The 19166-nt window shown below is 41.5% G+C and overlaps 1 protein-coding gene across 2 annotated transcripts; it reads right to left on the bottom strand.

The window, feature by feature from the left end:
- Positions 1-7094: 7094 nt before the first annotated feature.
- LOC308109527 (dynein axonemal light chain 4) lies at positions 7095-10666 on the bottom strand. Of its 2 annotated transcripts, none has more exons than XM_080463132.1 (4): positions 10582-10666; positions 10040-10119; positions 8257-8340; positions 7095-8168 (listed from the first exon to the last, which is right to left on the bottom strand). In XM_080463132.1, exons 2-4 carry the CDS (start codon positions 10109-10111, stop codon positions 8004-8006), a joined length of 321 nt encoding a protein of 106 aa, XP_080319258.1. In that variant the 5' UTR covers positions 10112-10119; positions 10582-10666; the 3' UTR covers positions 7095-8003. The 2 variants fall into 2 exon arrangements, with proteins under 2 accessions (XP_080319258.1, XP_080319259.1); XM_080463133.1 differs by having other exon boundaries at positions 7101-8168; positions 10578-10600.
- Positions 10667-19166: the final 8500 nt, after the last annotated feature.

Here is a 19166-nt window from a genome sequence, read left to right on the forward strand (position 1 = left end):
CATCCCAAGACAGACTTCAAGTCATTGAAAATGTAATCTTGAGTACAACACAAACTTAGATTAAAAAAAAAACCTCTTTCAATACCTCAATACTTTGTTGGAATAAATATCCGATGGTTAGCACTTTTTAATCTCAGTGTGTAATCCATGTTGGAGTCCAGTTTGGGCCCTTTCTGCATGTTTGCATGTTCTCCCTCTGTGTGCGTCAGTTCTCTCGTCCTCCCACAAAGAAAAGACATGCATATGAGATGAACTGATTCAAATCCCTGAAGATGAATGAATGAATGTGAGTGTGTGTGACTTTCTGTCTGTGTGATGCACTGGTGAACTGCCGAGGATTTAACCTGCAGTCGCCTTGAGTCAGCTGGAATCAGCTCCTGCGACCCTGAGTTAGATCATGTTATGAAGAACACTGAGAGATGGATTTATTCTATAAAGACACGAAGACAAACATGAAGACAAACGATAGTCTTTGTTATTCTTTATATAGGAATCAGCTTTCTGAATTCTGTTCTTCATGCCAAAGTAATAAATAGCTAATGAGATTTAAATAATGCAGTGTGTGTGTGTGTGCGTGCGTGCGTGCGTGCGTGCGTGCGTGTGTGTGTGTGAATTAATTGGCTCAGTGTTTAATTAAAATACAGATTCTTACCAGTAATCATAATTCTAGTAATAAATTTCAGAAGTAATTTTTATTTTCATTAATTTCATTTAAAAATGTTTTTAATAAAATGTTATTATAGAAATATGTCAGGTTACATAGTATATGTTTATGATATATTATATTATATTATATTATATTCATTTTAAAGAATCAATTTCACACAAGCCTGTAATATGTTTGTTTTTTTAATGCTGAACAGTCACACATTTCTTTCATAAATTCATATTAGGTATAATATGTAATTTTCCTTCATGGATCAGCTTGAATAAATCATTTATTTTTAACCCCCCCCCCCACACACACACACACACACACACATGAATCTAAACAAGACTACTTCTGCCATCAGTGAGCCTCAAAAATTAAGACCTCACAAGAAAGTAATAACCACATTTCAAATGTTTACCTCCTTGGTGCTAAAACAGATTTATTTGCTGTCAGAAGTATTGACATTCATGTATTGATCTGTACATTATTGACCCTACCTACTGTAATACGTAGTGGAGGTACCGTCTCTTTGTTGCCTCTGGTGTTGGGAGCATAAAACATACACCCACAAGACAGTTACGGTTGAAATGGCAGTGTCAGAAAAGGTTAAAGTTTAATCACCATGAGATTCACTAAACCAGGAGCAGCACTATTTGCTTCAGAGCAACAGGTCAACAGATGATGTCGGCTACATTGCACCTGGCCTCACCTCATGTGGAAAACAAAGATGCATACATCAGGATGCTATTTTTATGCTCTGCACATTCAACACCATGGTATCGCAGCAGCTGACAGCGGACTTTCCCATTAAAAAAAACACAAACAAACCCACAAGTCCTCTGGTTTTGTGCACGTTCATTCACTCTGCTGACCCGTGACAGCTCTGCCAGATTCCGCCACGTCAACAGATTTGCCGACGTCATGACAGAGTTGGGTCTCAGCACATACAGAGATGAAAGACACCACGGGGGGACGGCGAGCAACCGGCTCTGATGTGCAGAGACAACCATTTCTCCTTTAATGTGCAGGGAAATAAGAAGAAATGTTTGTGCATCTGCCACAGAGCGTGTGCATCACTCTGATCCTAATAGAGCACTCGAAAGAATTGGTCCATCGGCATCCACTGGTCAATCAATATCACAGCTTTTCTCAACAAAGGCCGACAATGTCTCTGCTTCCTCCATGTTGGACTGGAGAGCTCACTGAGCAATGACCTTGAACACTGGCAGAGGATCGTCACAATGGCAGCAAAGAGAAAAGGTTTTAATGAAAAGGCTGATATATATCTCCATCACCCCCTTTCCCCCTGTTTGCACTCTTGTAATGAACAGGGAGACTTTAAGGGAGTCGTCACCTTGATGTCACATGTTTCCTTGTCAAAACATGTATGTTGAGGTTTTTTTTTTCTGTTTCGGCTCTTTGTTCAAACCAGAATCACCCACAAGATTGTTCACCGCAAAACAGGAGATTTTGACAGGAGGCTAATATCATCAACTCAGCTTTATTTAATTTAGGCACTAACTGCTAGCTGCTAATGAGACTAGTATAAACTTTAAACCCCATGTTATCTACACATCTCCGGGGTGCGTTGCTCTGCGGCATGGATGTTTGTAGACGGCTCCACAGTAGTTTATTTACATTTTTCATGTGAGCAAAGGACTGCTATGCTGTCACCATGATTGACAGATCCCGGCGCCAATCAGCGCACACCTAACATCTGTAGCAGTCATAATCTTGTATATACTCTCGTGAGAGGAAGTTGCAGTGTGACAAAGGGTCGGAACAAGTTCTTTATTTGATTCATTTTTCTAAATAGGTTTTAAGAATTCTTATGAAAACAATTTAAGGGAGACTGGATATGTAAGAATACCAGGTGATGATTCCTTTAAAAAACCATTCATTCCCTAATGATCTCATTTGTCAGTTAGGCTCCGTTGGCATGACAACGTTTTCAAGTAAAAATGGAAAACTTTTGTTGCATTTTGTGTGTCCGTTTAACCTTTGACGGTGCTCGGAGTCACTAAAAACACAACTTTTTAAAAGACGGCTCCCACATTGGGACCCTTGGAAAATGATCTGTCTCCGTTGAACTGTGGGGAAATGCAACTTTTCTAAAACGCTGCTACTGTGCATGCACGCCATGGTCGTAGTAAATAGTTCTTCGTCACATGATGGACAATAACAATGATGGCGCCCTCCAGAGTGTCATGACTCTCAGTCCATGTTCTCCTGGACTTGGTAGTTTTATAGTTGAGAAACAGTGTAATAATAATCCAACTTGGTCGTCTGTATATTCGAATGTCGGCGTACTTCCGATTGTTAATGTTGATAAGCGTGTTGTTCTCTGTGAGTATGTGTCTCATGACAAAAACAAACAAGAGCACCCACTAGTGGCCTTACACACTAACTACACCATTTTGACCATTTCTTCCATTGACATGTAAACAGAGGCCATTCTCAAAACGTTGGTGTTTGAATGCAAAACTTTTCTGAAACGAAAACGCGGAAACGATGCGTTTTCACTTGAAACGTTGTCATGGAAATGGGCCTTAGCGTTTTAATCCACATCCGCTGCATTCCTGTGCACAATATTCGACCAAACCACCTGAAGAGAACATTTCACTGTCATGAACATTAACTTTTAATCATGTGCTGTGAGTTTACATTGACGTAATCCTGTGAGAGAGCCTGCAGGAAAAAGCATCACTATGCAGATTGTTTGTGATCTACCAAAGAGGTGTACACGCGCAACATTTAACTATTCCCACTACCCCCATGTATTATGTTTGTAACTTCCGTAAAAGCCCTGAAGAGCCTCTTAGAGATTCATTAAGCCATCACATTGAAAGCATTTCTGTGTTGAAACTAAGCAAACTAGCCGAGTCTTTAGTGTGACTCTGTGGCTCTTTGTATGAATATTTAACAACACGGAGGAGACACAAGGAGAGGGAGGATATATATAAAGAGTGTCTGAGGTGAATAATGAATGAGGTGCACAGGGTGGGAGCGTGTTTACTGCCACAGGACCACCGGATTAATCGGAGCGCTGTGGCGGTAAATGCACAATGTACACGCATAAAATAGGCCGACCAGGTATATTTGGGTGAAAGCTATCAGTGTATTAGGCTGGCATCAATCCAGGCAAATCCAGATGCATCCCAGTCAAATCCATCTCAGTCATTAAGCGTAGTGCTGTCGGAAAGTACAAACAAAATTGTGTCTGTAGAGAGGGAGGACGCTTCTCCGTCCTTCCATGTAAACGCTGAACAAATCTCCGGATCGGCCACCCGGGTGCTCGCTCAGGCAGACACTCATTGATAATGACCTCCGCTCCAATCAGACGGAGAAAATGTGTCCCCAATTCTAAACTTAGGGAGAGATGACTAATTCATGAGCTGAAAAGTACTCTCAGAGTGCCGGAGACAGCGGAGGTGTCTGCGCGGCGTTCCAGCTTGGCTACCAACGGACAGTTTTAAAGGGGATTTGGGAGTCAGCGTTCAGAGGGGATTTCACTGAAACAACAACTGCTGAGGAACTATGCTGGCAAAAACCTGCGTATTGGAAAGACAGACCATTCGGAACAGTTTTATAGTAAGGCAAAAACTAACGCGCTCTCCTACACCCTTTTAAATGACTCCTTTTAAGTCGATGAGCAACATTAGACAGGAAATCTTTTTTTATGAACACACTTGTTGAACAGTTGTTCCCATACATGACAACAGGTGAAGAAACGAAACACAATCGATTGGTATTATTTACCATCGCGGGACGTTGAATGACTCGTAATGTTACTTTAACTCCGGCTGGCTGCTGAGGCTGTGAGGGAAACATTAAAATACAGCAGGCAAAAGAGAGTCAGTGAGTGCAGCCTGTCCTGATGTGAGGTCAGGATGGTTCGAGTACACAAACACTGAGACATGTGTCAATAAAAGGCGGCTCACTGGCTCTCTGAAGCTGGGTCAGGGTGCTCTCTGCACTCCTCATTACGTCACGTTATGTTCGCGCTCTGATGTATTAGCCTTGTTACACCCTTTCTGCAAAATGTGCTTATGACATGGTATTTTGTCCTCGTGGCGAAAATAAGCTTCCATCTGAAATATCAACATCCTGGAAATACTTCCGTCTATTTGAGAACTGGCTTCACAATTGAGATCTGTGACTTTTCAATTGGATTTACAGTGAAAAAAAAAAAACTCACAACGGTAAACTGAGCGGTGAAGTGTTTGCATCTGTCCTGCCAATGTGGTGAAGACAAAGTATTTCACATTGGTTTTGTGCCTGTTTGTGTGTCAGTGTGTAAATTACAGCAGGCCAAAGGTTAGGTTACGAGAAGAATACATAAAAAAATACTGTTTTATTCAGGAAAAACAATTAGAACTTCGATATAACAGCTCAGAAGTGTGTTTTTTTTCATGGTCACTCTCTAGGCCCATGTATAAATACACAGCTCAGCCATAACATCATGACCACCTCTCTGGCACCAAGATGTTTGCAGGATATTTGTGTGAATTCGTTTATGTTTTGTTTTTTTTAAACCTAATGTCAGTATAAGGAAGGGGACGGGAGAATTAGCACAAACAATGGCAAAAAAATATACAATCTTTGGTGTCTTTGCCTCCATGCAAAGCATGGTGGCTGTGGCTCAGTTTGTAGAGCGGCCGTCTCTGAATGGGAAGGTTGCAGGTTTGAGCCCCCATCTCCTTTAAAAGACTTTTGGTTGTATTATTGTCCGTCAGAGATTATTTTGATGACGTGAGGTGTAGAATAAAATGTGTTGGGATTAAAATGTTCAATTTGAGTGCATAATATCCTTTTAGATGAACTATCCTCTCAGATTTACACTAAATGATCATACTTTATCAATCTCTTCGGGGAAATTCCTTTGTTCCAAATTGACCCACTAGTAGGACGCCACATTGCAGCACCCCGGGGACCGGGTGGAGGTCAAGGGTCTTGCCCGATGGTTGCGCTCACTCCGCTGTGGGCATTGAACCTGTGAGCACCCAATCCCAAGCCCAGCCGCCACCACTGGACCCTCTTCAACCTCTCCTTATCTTTTTAACTCTGAGGGGATGTTGTTGATTTTCAGCTCTGTGAGATCAAACCCCACAACGCAACTCTCCCTGCTGCTTTCAGTGAGGACAACTCCACCACGACATTTAACACGCACAAGAAAACAGATACTTTCACAAACTTTTTTCCTCTGAATATATCAATCGCTTCCTGAGGAGTGGAACATTGTGAAGCTGCATCTTCTTCACACAATTTCCTCTCGCCTCTCAGGGAAAACATGTCTCATCCAGTCTTCATCATCCGCTCTGACACATCACCGTTTACTTCTTTCCTCATGAATATCAAGCCTTTATTTGGTATTTTTGGAAGCACCTTTGTTGGTCTCCTCCTCGGTGTATTACCTATTTCTGTAAAGCCGTGTTAAAGCAGCTGCTGGCATTTTATTCCTCCGAGTGAAGGGTATACTTCTTAAAATGCTGTTTTCACTGACACGAGACAAATGTGTCATTTGACTGGAAGCAACACTCGGAGCGATCTATATCTTGTCGCTGCGTGACTGTTTTGCAAAAGGTAAATCATAGTTCTTCCATCTCTTTGAAGACGCTTTCACCTGAAGACGTATCTGCTCCACTTCAAATATTGTTGTTTCAACCCCACTGGAATTCCTAACCCTGTCAGAAACCCGGTTAAAAAGGACGCATTACGCTTTTCTCTTACATGCAACAGCAGTAGGCGTTCACAACGTTCTTTATGTGGCCATGCGCTACCGTGGGACAGGGAGGCTGGTGTCAAATTACAAAGGAATATTCACAATCTGATCAAAGTACGAGACTAAGATGGATGTGAATGGAAATACTTGTTCTAGAAATGGAAAAATTCAATGTGGACATGAGTTACTGCTAAAGTACATATTCATTTGCTGCCGGGATTGAGGGGGGGGGGGCTCCCGCCCCGCTTGTTCCGGGGGCCCTGCTCCATCCGGTCTCTGCTTGAGTTAATTCTGATTAAGGTCTAAAACTAAAGCAGGTTGAGTCGTCAATTTGATCTCAGTGTGGCTGGAGAGGTAAAATTATACCCCGAGAGGACGTATAAACTTCTATTGACTTGACTAAGCGAAAAACGAGGGGTGTCAAACATAAGGCCTGTAGGCCAAAAAAAGGTCTGTAAGAGGCTCCAATTCGGCCAAACCACCAAGTAAATTGCCAAAATGTTGAAGAAAACCTTTAAATGTCCTAAGAGGATTGAATACAACACTGAGCTGAGAGATCGGCATGACAGCCAGCTCCCTCACTATCAAAGCCACGTTGTCAGGGTGAGTTTGTAACATATACTCTGTCACAACAAAAAAATAAATAAAAATAAAACAACATACATTTGAACTACAATGAGTTTGACACACCTGCTATAAATAATGATGACTCCTCAATTTAGGTCAGAAAATGTAAAGTGTTTAACTCATCTGGTTTTATGCTCAGCACATCGGGATTAGAACATTTACATGCTGCAGTCAATATCCATCGGAATATCAGGTCTTCGTAAACGCACACAGAGTTTGAGTTCCGTTATAACCACATATCAGTTTATTTTACAATCAAGTCAGTTCACACATGAAGCTCCGCTGCATTAAAACTGGCATCAACATGAAACAATCACATTGCTATTACCACCCAGAGGGGTGATCATATATATCAGGGATTATTACAAACACCTCTGCCTGGAGGAGGGGTGTGTGGGGCTTAGTGCTCGACTCGACGGGATTCCAAGCCTTCAGTCGTAAGAACATGACTCTGGTCTTTAAAAACAAGTTCTTCAAATTGCATCAAACTATGTACACATAAAAAATATTACAAATCTTATTGAAAGACTTAGTGCGGTAGGAGAGAGAAAGACACGTGTGAGAAGGTACGGATGGTGTGGACGGCTTGGTGTCACCGAGGAAGGTCACGATGCGATGCTAGTCGAACCAAAAACTGTGCGTGTCCAGCACACACTAATATAGAAACTCAGTCGCGCGCACACACACGCTCCCTGAAGAGGAATGAGGATAGAAGGACTTTGGAGACCCTGGCTGGTTGGAATTTCTGTAGAAGTCGAAGTCACTCGCACACTTGAGACAGACCCAGGGTTCAAAACAAAGACGGAGAAAGGAGTCGTGAAGGCGAGAAGCTGCTCGTCCGCTGCGCTCAGGATTCCCTTTTTTTCTTTTTTAACTCTCTACTACTGAAGTGAACGAGAACCGTTTGTCACAGATGCCGGCGGCGGTGGCGCCGGCGGCGCCCGGGCGGCGTGGAGCTAGCTGCTAGCTGGTGCTTGTTGCTGCGTCGGGGGCGGGGAGGTGCTACGAGCACTTCCACACGCACACGGCCAGGCTGCCCCCGAAGAACATGTAGAGCAGGTTCTTCACCTCGTGTGTGACCTCGAAGCCGAAGCCCTCCCCGATCACCACGTGCCACGAGCTGCCGAACTTCTTGTCCATCGACTCCTTGATCATCTTCGCCGCGCTCTGAGGAACAACACAACCAACAAACAGAACCATTTGATGAGCACGTTCGGGAAAACGAAAACAAATCACACCGAGTGAACGGACTGACCTCGTTGTTGGTGGCAAACTTTTCACAGGCTGTGACGCAGAGCTCCATGGTCTCCACCCTCATCTCTTCAGGCATGTCTGTGTGCTGAAACAACAGGAGAATATCACCAACTGAACACTTGTTATGCGCAGTATAATGATGGACTGATGAGTTTTAGAGTGTTACTAGAAAGTTATAGCTACATTCGCATCATTGAAACCAAAATGTTTCAAGCAGATTGGAAGTTATGACTGTGAGAAATAAGATGAAATATATCAGATCTCATGAATTATAAGGTTTTGGAATTCTGTCCTTTGTATTTTTATGAACAATAACATTATTTGTAAACCAAAGTCTTAAAGAATCATGAATAAAGTGATATTATGGAAAAGATTAACTTCTATTGCTTTATACTTTTTTTTGTTGATGCACTCGTTGACAATGGGCACAAAAAACAATTCCTATCTTTGATCATATTTTACTCAAAACAGATTATCTCACTCTTATTTTCAATAATTCAGATTTTTATGGTGATCATTTACACTGTAGTTGTTTCACTTCATCTAGTCCTAAAATGCAACTTAAATGAAGTTTAAAATGTTTAATCAAACATACTTTAAACCCATAAACAACTTTAGATCTCAGAAAAAGAACAAGGAAACAATAACTTGAATGAATGAGAGACTACAACAGGGGTGGAACAGAAGTCCAGTGGACCAAAACTGGATGACAGGCCTGACGACAGGTCATCTTCTTCTCTGATGATGATTTATCTCCATGTCTAATACAGGTGAGAGCCCGACTAATAAGACCTCAAATAATTCAAGTTTTCTCATCAAATACACTGCGTCAAGCCAAACATTTTCCTCCTTTCCTTACAGTAAGAGGGTAACATTTGGAGTTGAACAATATATTTGGACTCCGATAGTGTATCTCAGTTGTGAGTGTTTCCGTCTTGGTATTTTTTTTCTTTACAAGTGTTGGAGATGTTTCTAGCTCCTATGAGTGATCTATTATGAGTATTCTGTAATGGAGGCATCAGACGTTTACACGTCCTGATGCCTCAGCAGAGCGCAGTATATCATCAAGGACAGTTCACACCCTGGTTTGACTTGTTGCCCTCCGCCAGGAGCTACATGTGAATCAAAGCGAATATAGTTTATTTGCCAGAGACAGAACCGGCATAAATTCACACATTCACACCCACCTCTGTACAACACAATAAACTCAAACATCTACTGTGAAACATCTGTGAACTTATGTTGTACTATTTTTGGTCATTTGCACTCTCAGAGGAGCAGCTCTGTGTCCAAGCTTTCTGTGTGGAGTTTGCATGTTCTCTCTGTGTGTATGCATGGGTTTCCTCCGGGTACCCTGGTTTACTAGTCCAAAAGAAAATGTATCTGAGATCAACTGGCTGTGTGTAAAGGTGTTTTCTATTTTCTATAAACACAACCACCACATGCCAGGACACTGAGTGAGTTATGGTCAACTACTTTGTGACCCCCACTCGCGATGTAACATCAGCTCTGAAGGAGTAAAGGAGGCTTGACAAGTGCTATGGCATAAATAATGAAGAAAAACTTCACTGTACATTAAGATCTAATAACCTAAAACCTCAGAGCTTGCAGGGCACCCCTACCAGGGGGATGCCCCTGCATCAGGAAGCCTGGGCAGTTCAACTGGCCCGTTCCTATGAAATCTGACACAATGCACTCATGGAAAAGAAATGTTAAAGTCCCACATGAGCAGTGACCAAGCTTTGGTCCTGCATCTTTGGTGCACTGTCCCACTCCTGTCCTACCCTGATGAGAGGGAAGCTGTGCAGTCTCTTGTAGTCGGCCTCTTCTTTCTTCCCCTCGCCAGTCCCTGCCATCCCGACTCCTGCAGAAGTACAGCGTGTTCAAAATGTTAAAAGGTGTGTGTGTGTGTGTGTGTGTGTGTGTGTGTGTGTGTAAAGTGTGACAGACAGAGCAGGGTTTCACCAGGAGCAGGACGGTTAGCACTCCTGGCTAACGTCATGGAAACGTCCCCAGCTAACGACAAGTGTCTCACTATACCCCACATAATAACAGACGATTCCCCATTCAAACCGAGTCCACAGACATCAGAGTCACCGTGCGGCTTGTAAATATCTCGGTGTTTTGTGAGGATAGTGAGCGAAACTACCCGGGCTTCACCAGCTTGCTAATTAGCTTAGCTTGTTTTAACAGCAAACAGCTGATGCTCTCTGGATGCTTTCCACCTCAAAGTCAACATAATTAAATCCACTATCACGACGTCCGGAGTCACAAAGTGTCGTCGGTGCGTTGTGCCCGCAGAGAGACGTAGACGTGGCTTACTTACGACGCGTTTGTCCGGAGAAAACTTCCAATGTTTGGCTCCAGCTCAGTTGTTAAGGAGACATTTTAAACAAGAGACATCCGCACGTAGGAACACCGCCCACCATTACGTATTTGCCTTTCTATTGGTCCACGCTCCTGTCAATCAAGTAGCGTCATTCTACACCTTTTCAATTCATATGAAAGCTGTCAAATCCACACTTCTTTCTTTCTTTCTTTCTTTCTTTCTTTCTTTCTTTCTTTCTTTCTTTCTTTCTTTCTTTCTTTCTTTCTTTCTTTCTTTCTTTCTTTCTTTCTTTCTTTCCTTCTTTCTTTCTTTCTTTCTTTCTTTCTTAAATAAGTCCTCACTCATAAAGATGTTTAGCCTTACTCTTCTACTGCTATGGAGGACTAAAAGTGCCAAAATTAAATAAATAAATACACCATGAAATAATTCCTTAAATATGTTATTAATTTATTATATAAAATCGGAATGAATTATATAAACATGTCATTAAATGTGTCATTAAGTCATTATAATAATGATTCACTTAATGCAAATAAACATATATAATTATTGTACTGTTGCACTGCTTCGTGAATTTATATTGGCTGGTTCTCAATTCAAAGAATGCAATTCCAAGTTCAATTCCAAGTCCTCGTAAGAACGAACTTTAAGAACAAACTTTAGGAAGAACGAACTTTCGGAAGTTCTTGCAAATGCACTATGGGTATTTTGGCTTCCCAAGTACACACAAGTCAGGTGTTGATGCATCCTTTATAATGTGGGCGGAGCAAGTACACATCAGGGTATTTCATGCGTACTCTGTGAGATACGCACTTTGAATTGGATCAGTACTTGGTCTCTGACTGATGAGGTTTCACAAATACGGGAGAACACAAGTACGGACAAGTACACATTTTGAGGAACGGCCACTTTCTGTTAAACTTGTCCAGCAAAGTCAGTGGGCGGATCCTTTCACCTGATTGGTTCCCCTGCACATCAAGTCAAGGCCTATCAATGCCAGTTAATGGATGGATGCAGAGCTAGTGAACATATTCTGATACACTGGGTGGAGTTACTATATGTTAAAGTCTGCTCCTTGCTCACATTAAAACTCCACTCTCGTCTTGTTCCCATCCAACAAGTGTAAAACTTTTATTTCTTAATTTCTTCATGTGAGGTAGCATTCAGCTTGGTTGGGTATCCAAGGTGTCGCACACTAACATGTCCCTGCAGCAACACAGAACTAACAACCGTTCCTATGACTATACATCCCTTCATTAGTTTGTATACTTTATTTACCAAATTTTTATTTGCAAATATCAAGGGGAAGACTCGGACCTGCTAGTCAAACGCCTCAATGGTGAGAGATATCTTAGACTCTAAAACATTTCTTTTTATTGATCAATAATTTTTTATTTCTTAGAAAGAAAGAAAGAAAGAAAGAAAGAAAGAAAGAAAGAAAGAAAGAAAGAAAGAAAGAAAGAAAGAAAGAAAGAAAGAAGAAGAAGAAGAAGAATACAATACAATAAAAATGCAGACCAACAAGTGTCAAGCCTTTACGCTTACAGGGGTGGTAAATACTCTATGTTGTGTTTATGTTTTGAATCAATACAAATCAAATCAGCTTTTTGGTCAATGTATTTAATCAAAATTAGTAATTTCCAATAATCTCTTATTCTGTTTCATCTGAAAGCAAAACACTTTTTTCCAATCCTCTTTAAAATATAAAGCAAGGGGAGATCTTTTTTTTTTTTTTATGAATTTAAAGATACTTTAAGTACAAATGACAGCCTTTCTACAGGCATTACTGACACATTAGTACTTATTTAATAGTGTATTTATTAATTTAATTTTGGCATGTTTAGTTCTCCATACTTCCTCCATACCCTATTCACAGCTATATGAATTTATCTATATGTACTGACTGGATCTTAAAGGTTAAATTAACTTTGACCTTACAGCAGATCTGAAGACTCTGACGATCAGACGAGACAACTTATTCTTGTCTCCTGGCGTTCAGTGTTACTCGATTGGGTCCTCAACTGGGGACTTCCTCTGCTCTGCCACAGCTGCGTTAAGCTTTCATGTGCTGTACATTTAGAGATTGCTTTCAGATGACTATGGTTGTAATATGTGAATGAATGAGTAATGAATTACTTGAATTACTCTTCCCTTTCTGCTTCCACAAGAGTACGTTGGCCCACAGATGCTGTGCTGCTTTTTGGAATTAGATAAATCTGAGTTAATTTTCACTGTGACAGAGTGAGGAGCTTGTCACCGGGGAGGATCTCTCAAGAAGAACTGAATTAGCATTCAAAACCACTCCTCCTGCAAGCTAAGAGGAGCCAGTTGAGGTGAACCTGGCATGTGATTAGGACAGTAGCCTAATGTTAGACGTGTGACAGGGGACACCCGACAGGTACAAAGCCTCAGGGTCAGTCAATGACTTTCTGGAGAGATTATATTCCACTGCAATGCTGGAGGATGTTGCCTGTACTGTTTACATAATGTCACTGCAGCCATACAGGGATTAAGCAGGAATAAAGGTGGATGCAGGACAGACCAAATGATGGATAGACAAATGAACTCTAGAGGTGGTTGTACATGAAAATCCCAGTGGATCAACAGTTTCTGAAATGCATAAACCAGCTATTTTCACCTTATTTTTCACCTTTTCCCTATTCTATTGCTTCATTTAGACTTCAGCTGTACATTGTGACCACTTCAAGATGCCTACAAGTATAGAGCTGCTGACATCTTGCCTGGTTGAGGCTACACAGCAATGTTTTGAAAATAATATCCGTTCACACGGAAATGGCAGAAACGCAGACAATTGTGTCATTTTCATGTAGTGCCACTAGTGGGTGTAGGGTGCTGTTGTTTGTTTTGTCATGACACCGCGCACATATGCACAGAGAACAATAAGCTATAAACTTTAACAATGGGTGTATTTTTACATTCGTTTGGACAGACGATGGAAGTTGGACGCCCCTTCTCGGTGACTCTCAACTATAAAACTGTGAGTCATGACACTCTGGAGGGAAACATTGTTGTTATTATCCATCCACTCGCCATGTGCAGAAGAAATATTTAGCACAACTGTTATGCACATGAGCAGTGGCAGCGTTTCAGAAAAGTCAGTCAAAGCGCCTTCAATAAAGTGGTCTTTTTGCCCGTTTCCATGGAGATGGAAAGATTTTGAGAAGTTCCACTTTGAAATCCTTTTTTAAAAAGTTGTATTTTCAATGGCTCCAAATATAGTTGTCATGTAAATAGACCGTTATGTAAACAGGGCCTGATTATTTGTGTTGAACCAGTTTCAACCTGTTTTGCCTTTGGATCTTTGTTCTATTGATATGCAACTCGTTGACTTGAGTAGGAAAATTGGCTGACATTATTAAAATTTTACAATACTCTCTCAGTTTGTGTGCGCGGCCATGATTTTTGCATATGCCAACTTTTGTCCTAAAGTGACAACAATCATACTTTTGTAATAAATGTACAACAGGCCACAAAAAATAAACCTGACACCATTGTGCACATTCTGGAGTGAGTGTGCACAATGTTACTATCAACTGCTGTCTCTAAACTATGTGTGTGTGTGTGTGTGTGTGTGTGTGTGTGTGTGTGTGTGTGTGTGTGTGTGTGTGTGTGTGTGTGTGTGTGTGTGTGTGTGTGTGTGTGTGTGTGTGTGTGTGTGTGTGTGCCCGCCTATTCTGAAATGACACCACAGTCTGCCAGGCTGTGTGTGAGTAAAGCCTTTTGCTATCCCTCCTAATCAGCCCTCTGACAGACTCTGACCTACATTCAGCTGCACACATCTGGGTGGAATCCCCAGGTGGAAGGCTTTGACCCAGAATTGTTGTCAGTCTGGTCCACACACACACACACACACACACACACACACACACACACACACACACACACACACACACACACACACACACACACACACACACACACACACACACACACACACACACACACACACACACACACACACACTCAAAGCCACAAAGCTCTGACAATGAGGTAGTTTAGGATCCTCTGAGTGAAAGTTGTTGAGAGATGTGCTTTTCGGTCTGGCACGGCTGCCGGAGTAACACAACAACACTATCTGGATTAATTTGCTCACTGAAATAATGACTCTCTTCTGGATTAAAGTGGATTATCAATCAACCCTTGGAGAGGCAAGCAATCAGATCACATGAAAACCTTTCTTTGCTTATTCTTTTTGTCTTCTGTGTGATCACTCATCCCCCTTTCACCCCTCGGATCACCTCAGTCCTCCTTAAATAATCCATTAACTATTACGTCTGTTTGCTACATGAGGCTATTAAATGGGTTGGCAAGCTCTCTGATCAGTCTAATGACCCTGTTGCGCTGCAGCATCACTTTTGAGTGCCAGATTTGCACTTTAACAGCACAATACCCAACTCGAGGCCCTCTGATGAGTTTTGGACAAGCCTTTCAATCACATCACGCAGCGCTCATCACTAGAATGAGTTTGCGCAGTCGTCCCATTGATGGGAGGTTAGTCGTTGCATAATTCCCACAGCACTGTTCATCCTTTTTGGATTAAGTTTTAAGAAGCAATCCCAGCGGAGGCTTCTCTCAGTGATTTTTCAAAGTGCTTTTTAAACAACAGCACATGCTCTCCATCAGCTCCTTAATCACTTTTCGAATGTTAGGGACCCTGAGCCGGGATTGTTTTGTTCGTTGTGGATGTTAAAACACATTCCTCCACGAATGCAGTCAAACTCTAAACAGTGTGTGTGAATCACTTGAGAGGAAAAAAAGTCGAAACTACTTGTCAGTAAACCAATTAGTCAGTTTCAGAATAAGGCAGCATTTATGATGAATAGAGCTCATTTATTGACCAGCAAGGCTAAACATCTTGTGACAGGATTTGTTTATCATTGTGAATTAAGTGGAAATGAATTGTACTGATCAGTAGCTGTTATGATTCTTACCAACGTTTTACGGAAAACAAACAATTCGTTATGCAGAATCGACAATCTTTACGTCTATGACTCATTCTGCAGAGGTTTGTTCTACTATATTTTCCTGTTTGTTTGTTTTTTACATTAGTTCTATTTGTGTTTTTCGACAAAATCTCAGTTAAAAACCAAACAAAAATCTTTAAATGTTCTTAAAAGAAATGATTCAAAGAAATCAATAAATTCACTATAATTATTTTCTTCATATTAATATGAATACATGCATGTCTACATGATTTCAGAAAAGTAGGCCATTTTTGTACTTCAAGGAATTTCACTGTGAATTGAAAAATTCGTAATCTCAAGCACCCCTAATTGGGTTTGTTTTTAGTAAAGTGAGATAAACTGTGAAGAAGCTTCTAAAAATAAACTGAAAGACAGTGAGGAAGCAGGTGAGGAAAAACTCACAAAGAAAAGTGCCAGAGGGCTGGTGGGTAACATTGAAATACGCATGTCAGAGTGTAGCATGCGGATGGAGAGGAAGGAGATGGAGGTGTTTTTGACAGAAGGTGTAGAGCGAAGGTGCCGAGAGACGAGAGGCAGATAAGAGCAGTGAGGAGGCGGCGGTGATCTGAAGACCTTGAGGAAAGTATTCATCATGTGGGAAAATGTTCTGTAAATATTTAATGGTAAATATGAGATGAGGCAGACTCCGACTGATGAATAAATGTTGCTGATGTGATGAGGGATAATTAAATGTTTTGAGAGAGAAGCAGCTTGAGGTGAAAGACTGATATCAACAGTTAAAATCCAGAAATTTGAGAGGATGTTTAAAAACTGACTCGGAGCAGTGATAAAGATCCTTCTGTAACGTGTTTTTAATGCCTTGAGGAAGGCTGACACACTCCTCCCAGAATGACTGGTGCAGAGGATGGGGGGGGGGGGGGGGGGGGGGGGGGGGACTTGAGAAAGATTATTAAAGATTTCCTGTGAAAATTAATATCTGAGCTGTTGCAGGTGGACTCTGGAAATAAAATACCTCCCTCTTAGAGAAGTAATGAAGGTAGGCCTATATCTATAATTCAGCATCAGAGGAAGCAGATTGTTAAGGAGGGGAGAGGAAGACCCCATGTGACTCTGCTAACGAGCTGTGACAGAGGCGATATCAACAGTGAGATGGAGCCAAGAGTCTGAAAGTAACAGGCACGAGAAGACACTCGGCGAGCGGATGACTCACTCACTGACTGATTATTGAACGACGGCTTGATGACTGGCTGACTCACTCACTCTTTCATCTCCTTGCATTCATTTGTTCTACTTCTCTCTCACATCTTTGTCGAGGTGGTAGAAGAGGTGCTTTGGTGCTAACAAGGCAGAAGAAGGAGTGTTCAGACTGAAATCGAGGCTCTCTCTTTATTCGGCACGAGGCGCTCCACCTTGTTTGTTCGTGGTTTGTTGGTTCAAACTGTTGCCAGATGCTACAGACCAATCAAGCACATGAAACAATGGATTTTCTTTTAAGCCAATTCAAATTCAAAATCCTTTCCAGATTGCCACACAACATGATTTTGAGCTTAAGCATTCTCAACAGAATTGACTCCCACTACCCGGTACTTTGGGTCCTCCGTTTTCCTCCCACAGTCCAAAATCTAGTCAGAGGTGTGAATTGTGTGTGTGTGTGTGTGTGGTTGTCTGTCTCTCTGAGGAGTCTTTTAAAGTGAAAATGGAAAACTATTGTTTTGTTTTGAGTGCCCGTTTACATGACAACGGTGTCACTGAAAACTCAACTTTTTGAAAATGCTCCAACTCTGTCTCCACGGAAACGTGGGAAAATGCCACTTATTGAAAACACTCCAGCTCTGCCTCTGTGTAAAAGAGGTGGGAGGGGTGAGGGGTGTGGGTGTGGGTGGGGGTGAGGGTACCTTGCCTTTTTCCACAGGTAGCCGGGATCGAATCCAGTGCCCTTTCACCATAAACAGAATAAATCCGTTTAGACTATAGATGAAAAGACTCCCACAGATTGGAGCTAAACTGATATAATAGTCCTTGATGTTTTTCTCTGGAGCAACACATTGCCTTTAACAATGACTGTGGACCTTTCTGACCTTTCTGATCTATTACATTGATGCCAAACACCAGTGGGCACGTCCATTCTTACAAACCTACAAAAGAGAAATTCTTCAAAATGAAGTTGCTGGAAAGTTTCCCAGGTCGGCTCGAGAGTCAAGAGAGAATCCTGATGTGCAAATCCATTTTTGGCAACTTCAGAAGATTGGATCTTGCCAATCAACTCAAGTAATCCCCCAATTGCCCAGACCACAGGTTGGAAAGTTCTGCTCTATAGGACCAACATTGTTGCACACCAAAGTAAAGAAGGTTGGAAAAGTGAATGTGACGGCACGTTTAATCTCTGTTCAATCCCTCAGGACCACACAGGGCTAACACTGAGAGGCAAACTACCCCATGCCCAACATCATGTTAGAGTCAGCAATTGAGCCAAGTACCCAGAGTAAACAGAACATGTAATGGCCTCTAATCCAAAATTTAACCTTCTTGCTGTGAGGCAAAAGTGGTAACCATTACCTGACCATGATGCAGCTCAAGCTCAAATTTACTGTCATGATTCCAACAATAAGCATACGCACAATGTCAAATTGGAAGAGTTTGGTGACACTGAGCTACAAACACTATTTTTTTCTTGAGAAAATTTATGGATTTAAGTAAAAATAAGTCTTTCTGACTAAATGTAAGTAACTTTAAGGTGAATACTACCTTTTGTTATCTACATGTTGTCTACAAATACCAATTGGGCAACTGTTTCAGGAAAAAGAGTCTTCATCATGGAAAGCTTCTTAATAGGGATCAGTCGTAAGAAAAACAGTAGCAGTGGAAATATTTTTCCAAATGATCGCAGTGTAAAGAAATCCAAACAGTAGTTCTTTAGTCATACCGATTGCTCATAGCACTAAAATTATGAGGAAAGGAAACAATAAAGAAGATTAAGTGACACAATAAAACACTATGAAATCTCATGAGTGAAAGATTACGGTTCAGCTGAGTGTTACGCCAAGAAATGTGTGTGTGTGGGCTGACGAGCGGTCACGAATCAACACGGGCTTCATTAAACGTGTGAGTAATCTATTATGTCTACACCAAAGATCAGATGCTCTGTGGCGTCTCTGCTGAAAAACTCTCTACATGCAAACACACAGACACGTGTCAGGGCATTCGCATCTGACTGCAAAGATTCAGTTAATCTAGTCTGGGCATCAAGGAATGAGCTGGGACCCAAACCCATTCCCGCATTATGGGGAATCAATGACATCTGAAACGCAAGTCAACTTTCTAAAGTGTGTGTGTGTGTGTGTATGTGTGTGTGTGTGTGTGTGTGTGTGTGTGTGTGTGTGTGTGTGTGTGTGTGTGTGTGTGTGTGTGTGTGTGTGTGTGTGTGTGTGTGTGTGTGTGTGTGTGTGTGTGTGTGTGTGTGTGTTTGGTCATGAAGGCTTAAAGTTTTACTGCATGTAAAATCCAGATGTACTGATGGATTTTGAGAGATTCTCTAAACTTTAATCCAATAACAGCCCAAGCACATAATCTTGTTTCAGTGACTTTACATCGATGTGCAGTAATTAATGCAGACTCACTTTTACTTTTACCATAACT

This window comes from Lipophrys pholis (assembly GCF_963383615.2).
Source record: "Lipophrys pholis genome assembly, chromosome: 5".
Taxonomy (NCBI): Eukaryota; Metazoa; Chordata; class Actinopteri; order Blenniiformes; family Blenniidae; genus Lipophrys; species Lipophrys pholis.

Bases quoted from the DNA above. Each gene is read 5' to 3' on its own strand.
- LOC308109527 (XM_080463132.1), bottom strand. From the start codon at position 10,111: ATGGCAGGGACTGGCGAGGGGAAGAAAGAAGAGGCCGACTACAAGAGA. The intron at 8,341-10,039 runs GTAGGACAGGAG...CTGTTGTTTCAG, and splicing joins ACAGCTTCCCTCTCATCAGG to CACACAGACATGCCTGAAGA. The intron at 8,169-8,256 runs GTCAGTCCGTTC...GTTGTTCCTCAG, and splicing joins AGTTTGCCACCAACAACGAG to AGCGCGGCGAAGATGATCAA.